At 43.5% G+C, this 7,576-nt stretch overlaps 1 protein-coding gene across 1 annotated transcript in view; it reads left to right on the top strand.

Moving 5' to 3' along the window:
- Positions 1-1,338: 1,338 nt before the first annotated feature.
- The window catches only part of NRBP1 (nuclear receptor binding protein 1), a 14,934-nt gene continuing 8,696 nt past the window's right edge, over positions 1,339-7,576 (top strand). The window contains exons 1-10 of the mRNA XM_042780678.1: positions 1,339-1,548; positions 1,909-2,031; positions 2,236-2,337; positions 2,728-2,817; positions 2,970-3,010; positions 3,380-3,474; positions 3,954-3,977; positions 4,981-5,064; positions 5,253-5,311; positions 5,467-5,565. Coding sequence (XP_042636612.1) covers positions 1,339-1,548; positions 1,909-2,031; positions 2,236-2,337; positions 2,728-2,817; positions 2,970-3,010; positions 3,380-3,474; positions 3,954-3,977; positions 4,981-5,064; positions 5,253-5,311; positions 5,467-5,565 — 927 coding nt within the window. The remainder of the gene's footprint in view (positions 1,549-1,908; positions 2,032-2,235; positions 2,338-2,727; positions 2,818-2,969; positions 3,011-3,379; positions 3,475-3,953; positions 3,978-4,980; positions 5,065-5,252; positions 5,312-5,466; positions 5,566-7,576) is intronic.

Below are 7,576 nucleotides of genomic sequence, written 5' to 3'. Positions count from 1 at the left end.
GCGGGGCCTGCTCGCTGCGGCCAGCGAGCTGACTGTGCGTGGGCGTGGCCTCCGCTCCTGACGGCGTCGCCACTGGCCTTTGATGAGGTGGCGGCGGCGCATTCCCGGGCATGCGAGACGGGCAGGTGGCGATCCGCGCTGGCCAGCGCTCTCTTCCAGACACCGGGCTGGGCGACCTGTTGGAATGTGAAATTCAAAGGGCCTCTTCCTCTTCATAGCTTGCTTTATTTCTGACTGGATAGTCCTGCAGGTCACAAACCTTTTTGATCCGCTCGGGTTGAGGGCAGCCGAGAGGCCTGTGGCCTATAGGAGCGTTGCTGAGTTGAAATGCAGAGGGGCTGCAGTTCAGTAAATGAAAGTTTTTCTGGGAAAAACTTTGCCGGACGGCCTACATTACTCAGAAGTGCACATATTGTGCATCTCAGGGTGGCTGCTAGAGGCAGGAGGAGAATTCCCGTATGGGCATAAATTCAACAAACATTATTATTTGAGTGCTTGTCTCTGGCCAAACACTAATGAAAACCCAAATCCGTTGCCGTAGAGCGGATTCTGACTCTCAGTGACCCTACTGGGCCGAGTAGAAATGCCCCATACAGTTTCCAAGGCTGTAATCTTTTCCCTGAGCTGCTGATGGTGAGTTCAAAGCCCCTGCCCGAGTCAGCAGCTGAGCTCTTTAACTACTCCGATACCAGTGCTTTTTCTATAAGGGATCTCGTTAAATCTCACAACAACCCTGAGGCAAAATTCCCAGCTTTGCTAAGGTTTCAATTGGTGAAGTTTTGGGGGCCCTTGGGTGGACAGGTTTGGGAGCTCTGGTAGCATGGTGCCTAAGGCACTTGACTGCTAACCAGAAGACTGGCGGTTCAAACCCACCAGCGCTCTTGGGAAGGTAGGTTGGGCAATCTACTTCCGCAGTGATACAGCTTATGAAACCCAAGGAGTTGTCGCTGAGTCTGGTCCAACAGGTCCAACTCCACAGCAAATATCAAGAAGAAGAAGAAGGGATGGGCCCTCTGATTTTGCTGTTCACTTGGATCTCACTAGGTGGGGTTATGTTGCCATAAATCTTGTGTTTGTCACTCCTGGGTAGGTCATCTTCAATCAAAATAGTTCCCCTTTGCTAGATAAGACTTAAGAGAATAGTTAATGTTTTAGTATTCAGGCAGCGTTAATTCTGATTTTGGATTTAAAGGAAACAAGGGAGGTTTTTCTTTTTTTTTAAATTATTTTCTTTTGAATGAAGTTATCAGGATTGTCTTTATGGATCTGTCCTGACCCTCTTTACCTTCTCCTTCCATCCTTGTCCCAACCAATGCAGGACTAAGTGTTTGTTCCAGCATGTCGGAGGGGGAGTCCCAGACAGTACTCAGCAGTGGCTCAGACCCAAAGGTAGAATCCTCATCCTCAGCTCCTGGCCTGACATCAGTGTCACCTCCCGTGACTTCCACAACTTCAGCTGCTTCCCCAGAGGAGGAGGAAGAAAGTGAAGATGAATCTGAGATCTTGGAAGAGTCACCTTGTGGTCGTTGGCAGAAGAGGCGAGAAGAGGTAAGGTGGTGATAGTGTCACTCTTGGGAGAATGAATTCTAAGGTAAGAACTGAAGGGATAAAAGCTTGAAGGGGCAGACCAAACTTCAATAGGTTGAGGGCTAGGAAAAGGTGATCAAATGGAATATTGAATTAGGGGTTCCTGTTGTAATTGTTGTTAGGTGTTTTTGAGTTGGCTTCAACTCATAGTGACACGATGTACAATAGAATGAAATACTACCTGGTCCGGTGCCATCTGCATAGTCATTGCTGTATTTGAGCCCATTGTTGTAATCACTATGTCAATTCATGTTTTTGGGGGTCTTCGTTTTAGAAGTTTGTGAGTAACTTTAATTCCTTTTCATTTAAATTTCTTCTTAGGTGAATCAGCGGAATGTACCAGGTATTGACAGTGCATACCTGGCCATGGATACAGAGGAAGGTGTAGAGGTTGTGTGGAATGAGGTACAGTTCTCTGAGCGCAAGAACTATAAGTTACAGGAGGTAGGTAATAAGGATGCGACATTGGGGGTATTAGAATACTTACGTTAAAATGGGATTGGTTTTGGGAGGCTGACTATGAAGAGAGTGTATTGGGGTTAGAAGTGTTCTGAAGAGGGATAGGGAGTGGGACATAATATAATGGACTTTAAAGGCTTATTACAGTGATTTCTAAACTCTATTACCCTGTTATCTCCCCTACTCCAGGAAAAGGTCCGTGCTGTGTTTGATAATCTGATTCAGTTGGAACATCTCAACATTGTTAAATTTCATAAGTATTGGGCTGACGTTAAAGAGAACAAGGCCAGGGTAAGAACTTTTCTTGGTATTTTCTTACTGCAGGGACTAGCTACATTTATTGTTGCTTTTATATCTAGAGATTAAAACAAGGTAGTTTTGAAACAGAACTAGAATCAACTGCTGTGGAGAAGAAAGTAGTGCTTTGATTACTACCTATTCCTTTTGTTTTGTTATAGACAGGGCAGAAATGAATGAACCTTTTGCTTTTTCGTTGTCATACCTCTTATTGCCCACTAGTCTTTCATTGTCCTATTAAACCCAAGGAAGTGATACTAAAAACAAAAGGAGAGAAAATTTTTTAAAAAAGAAAATTTCTGAATATGTATCTGGCTTATATATGTCTCCAGGTAAAGGGTCATTTCTACTGTAAGGCCTTATTTGTGTGCTTTGCCTCCCCAGGTTATTTTTATCACAGAATACATGTCATCTGGCAGTCTTAAGCAATTTCTGAAGAAGACCAAAAAGAACCACAAGACTATGAATGAAAAGGTATGGAGGGAGAGCAAAATTTTAGGCTGGGGTGAGAGTTTTAAAAACGTTAATGTTAATTATGGTGCTGATAAAGAAGGGATGGAGGGAACTGGTGAATGGGGTGTTAAGAGAAGGAATACTGCTGACCCTTGGGCCAAACTGTGTTCCAGGCTTGGAAACGCTGGTGCACACAAATCCTCTCTGCCCTAAGGTAAGTCCTATCTGGTTAGAGTCTTTCCCATATTTCCTGATTGAGTTCCTCCAAACATTTCAAGGCACTATTCTGCTGTTCTTTTCTGCCTCTCCCCATTTTCTTTGAGCCATAAGCTGTCAAGATCAGGTCCCTGGGAGTCTTTTTGAGGGTTCATCCTAATGCCCTAACCATGATACTTTCTCCCTCCTACCTCTCTGTCCTAGTGCTTATCTAGCTATTTAAATCATCAGGCATAATGGAGATTCAGAGTGTGGGATTATCTTTGTGGTGCCCAGCAAGGGATCTGGCCCTTACTCCTCCTAACCCTTGGGTTCCCCTTGCCCTTAATTTCCCAGTGGCCCCTCTAACAGCCCAGTGCCCCCACAGCTACCTGCACTCCTGTGACCCCCCCATCATCCATGGGAACCTGACTTGTGACACCATCTTCATCCAGCACAACGGACTCATCAAGATTGGCTCTGGTGAGGGGAGGGAGAGGTTCTGGGCAGGGGAGCCTTGGGAATTTGGGAACCATGGGGGTAAGACGAAAGGAATAGGGGAGAGCAGAGCAAAATTACGAGGTGTGGGCTGGTGATAAGAGAAAGTACCTTGTTAGGAGAAGTTATAGAGAAAGGCCAGATAGTTATTGGCGAGGGGGTAGGGTATAATCTTGTGCCATTATGGAGGGAAATTGGGGTTAATACAGTTAGGGAAAGGGCAAGAGATAGGTGTGAGGTCTGATTTGAGCCCCTAGGGCCAGACCTTACCGAAAGAGGTTCCAGGCTGTGCCTGCTGTGAGTGCTTTCATTTGCTGTGTATCTGTGTGCAGTGTACAACATGTCTGTGTGCTGTGTCTGTGTGATGTTTGTGTGTCCATTTGTCTGGGGCTTGGCTGCTCCATCGCTCACAACTTTTCTCTGTTTTCCTCCCTCCCGCTTACGGGCTGCTCTGTTCCCAACAGTCTTTCATAGGATTTTTGCTAATGGTGAGAGCTCCCTCTGCCCCTCTTGGGGCTCTGTTTGTGCTCCCTCTGCTCCCCTTTGCGGCTGCCCAGTGCATGCAGTCGTGGGAGCAAGCCCCTATTCCCTTACCTCCCCTGCCTAATTATGCCTGCTTATAGCTTTTGCCCTCCCAGTCTTCTACCTGCTTGCCTCTCCATAATGTGCTTGTTTCCTGTGGAGGATTCTGCCTGGCTGGCCACTTACCTCTTGGATCCTTATTTTCCCTCATCATCAGGCTGGTTCCCCAAATCATACTGTGCTCCTAGAATCTGTGATTTGTAGTCATTGTTTATGATCTGAATGAGTCCAGTTTGAGCCTGGCCCTGGTTCCTCATTTCAGCCCTGTGGCAGGCAGTGTTGAGAATAAAGGGGTAAAATAGGGGTCTAAAAGTTTTAGGTTAAAAATGGAATTCATTCAAGGGTATTGACTCAATTCTAAACTATTTTTGAGTTTCTGTCAGCCAAAGTGAGTAAGAAGGAGGCTATCTACTTGGTTTTATGTTAATGCTTCTTACCCTTCATTATCCAAGTTCCTGAGGTCTCTGATTGTCCCAGATTAGGAAGGGCTGCTCATGTTTTTATGGTATTTACAGGGTGGATGAAAGAACCAAAGCCAAACATTTTAATGTGATCTAGGATTAAATGCACCTGGATTTTGGGGAAGGTGAATAGGTCACAAAGAGAAGTTTTCCTTAGACTTTATTGCTCTTCGACCAGCCCAAAGCCACTGTGTACTGTTAATTTAGTATGAAGCCAATGTTGCTACTGAGTTAGGGATCTTAGATGAGAAGCAGCAGGCTTGAGAAAGGGGAAGTAGGTGGTGGTAATGTTTGATCTGTACTTCAGCGTAGGAAAGGGGCTAGGTTTGTGACTGTTGAGGGTTAGAAAGGAGACTTGAGAACAGTTTGGATTTTGGGAGCCTCTCTCTAGAGTGAGAATATGTTTCATTGGTGGTGGTCAGATTGTGGGTCTTTCCCCTACTCCCAGTGGCTCCTGACACTATCAACAATCATGTGAAGACTTGTCGAGAAGAACAGAAGAATCTGCACTTCTTTGCACCAGAGTATGGAGGTGAGGTATCCCAGTTTCTTTGCTATGTCTTCATCACCCCGTTTTTCCACCTTCTAACCTGAGGTGCAGAAGTAACATAACTCCAACTTCTAGTCCTTCTGTACTAGCATATAGTTTTTTACGAGGCATTTTAGACACCTCCCATCTCCAATCTCGTTATTCATCCAAGCATTTTCTGTTTTACCTAGAAGTCACAAATGTGACAACGGCAGTGGACATCTACTCCTTTGGCATGTGTGCATTAGAGGTGAGGAGATGAAAAGCAAAGGGCAAATGGTCAAATTAGAAGGTGGGAGGGGGAAATAGAGGGAGGATGGGTGAGGTGCCGGTCTTGAGGGAGTGATTGTGGGAGCACTGTGGTTCTTAGATTGTTAATTTTTTTTTTATTCCCCTTCACTGCAGATGGCAGTACTGGAGATTCAGGGCAATGGAGAGTCCTCATATGTGCCACAGGAAGCCATCAGCAGTGCCATCCAGCTTCTAGAAGACACATTACAGAGGGTAAGGATCTTGAGGATCACTCCCACTTTTACTGACTTTCAAATATCTTTAGATATTCTTTTGACTGCTAATGAGAATGCTGGTGGTTCAAACCTACCAGCCACTCCTTGGAAGGAAAACTGGGCAATCTACTTCCATAGAGGTACTGCCTCGGAAACCCAAGGAAGGGTCTCTATGAGTCGAAATTGACTTGACGGTAGTGAGTTCGGGTTTTTTTTTTTTTTTTGACTGAGAGTATGTGCTCTTTTAAGAGCAAGAGAAGGGAACATAAAGCAGAAAAGATAGAAGCAATTAACATTTCACTAGGTGGTGCCTACCATTTTTTTTTTTTTTTTTAATATAGACACATAGATTAGGGGGATTAAGGTGAGTAATACTGGAGTTTAAGGTTATATGTTAATTAGATATGTTTAACATGAGGTAAACTAATTCAGTGGTTACCTCAGGCCATTGGTATACACTCTCATCTTGAGATTTTTAAAGAGATTGATCGGTATGAGTTAAGTCAGTCGTTTGAGAGTTGGTATTTACAAGTTTTAACTAGGGATGTCATTCTGAAATAATGAGCTAAGATTTAAAGGATGTAAAGGTGTTGAATAGTCAGTAGACTACAGTAAGTAGAGGCTGGAGAGGAATGATGCAAGTAACGGTAATTCATTAGATAAGTATAATAAGGAGCAGGAGAGATGAAAAGGAAGATTAATGGGAAGTGTCAAGCTAGTATGGACTAATTTCTAGTTTAGTGTTAGGATGGGGTATTCAAGTAAAAAATGAGGTATATGACCTTGCTGGCATTCCAGAATGAAAGTAGGCAGAGGCTATCTCTGCCTATATCTATGTGCTGCAAATATATCCATAAATATAGTAGAACATACAGGGAACAAAGTTATGAAAATGTCTTAGTCATCATCAAATGCCTTGAGGAAATGAGTCAGTGGGTATGGGGGCTCAGGACCATAGTCTTGGGGACACTAAGGTCACTTGGCATAACATAGTCCACAAAGTCAATATTCTACATCCTACTTTGGTGAGTACCAGAGTACCAACTGGGGTCTTAAAATATTGTGAGCGGCCATTTAAGGTGCGTCTATTGGTCTCTCCCCATCCTAAGCAAAGAAAAGTGAATAAAATCAAAGACACAGGAAACAATTAGTCCAAAAGACTAATGGAACATATGAATCACAGCCTCTATGACCCTGAGATGAGAACTAGATGGTCCCCAGCTACCACTGCTGAGTGCTCTGAAAGGGATCACAAATAAGAAGTCCCAGATAGAGTGTTGTAAAATGTGGAACAAAACTAAAAATCATGAAAAGACCAGGCTTACTGGTCTGATGAAGACTGATAGAAACCCTGAGACTATGGCCCTTAAACACCGTTCAAGCTAGGAACTGAACTAAACCCCCATGACTCAACTTGGCAGCCAAATAATAATAAGGTGAACAGTAATAATAGCTAGAGGGTATGCACTCATTACAACAATTAAGCATATGAGATCAAGAGGCCACCATTTGCCCTGGGATAGAGCTAGGAAGGTGGGAGGAGATGAGAAGGAAGAACAAAGGGAAGAGGGGCATAGGAAGGAAGTGGAAGAATGCTGTTCCAGTGTGGGGATTGCAGTAATCACAAAATTTGCTTTGTAAACTTTCATCTAAATCACAAAGCAGCTTAATCATCAGGGGATTATGGGAAATAGAAAGGAGGAGGTTTATAGGAAGCATGGAGGAATCTAGTGGATTCAATAAATGATTATAGTGGACCAAAGAAATTGTGGTTCTAGACTTGGGAAAGAAAAAGCATGGTGAATATTATTGATCACAGTGGGTAAGTTTAGGAAGAGAGAAGCTAAGTTTAGTGAGGGTTAGACTTCAAGATCACTCCCACCTTTACTGACTTTCAAATATCTTTTTTTTAAAAAATACATTTTATTGAAATACAATTTATGTACAGTGAAATACACAAACTAAAGTGACGTGGGTCAATGCAATATATATATATATATTCATATATA

This window comes from Orycteropus afer, unplaced genomic scaffold (assembly GCF_000298275.1).
Source record: "Orycteropus afer afer isolate SDZICR_OR568_19922 unplaced genomic scaffold, OryAfe1.0 scaffold00054, whole genome shotgun sequence".
NCBI classification, from domain to species: Eukaryota; Metazoa; Chordata; class Mammalia; order Tubulidentata; family Orycteropodidae; genus Orycteropus; species Orycteropus afer.
Note: the sequence above shows the minus strand (reverse complement) of the source record. Positions and strands in the feature narration are given on the sequence as shown.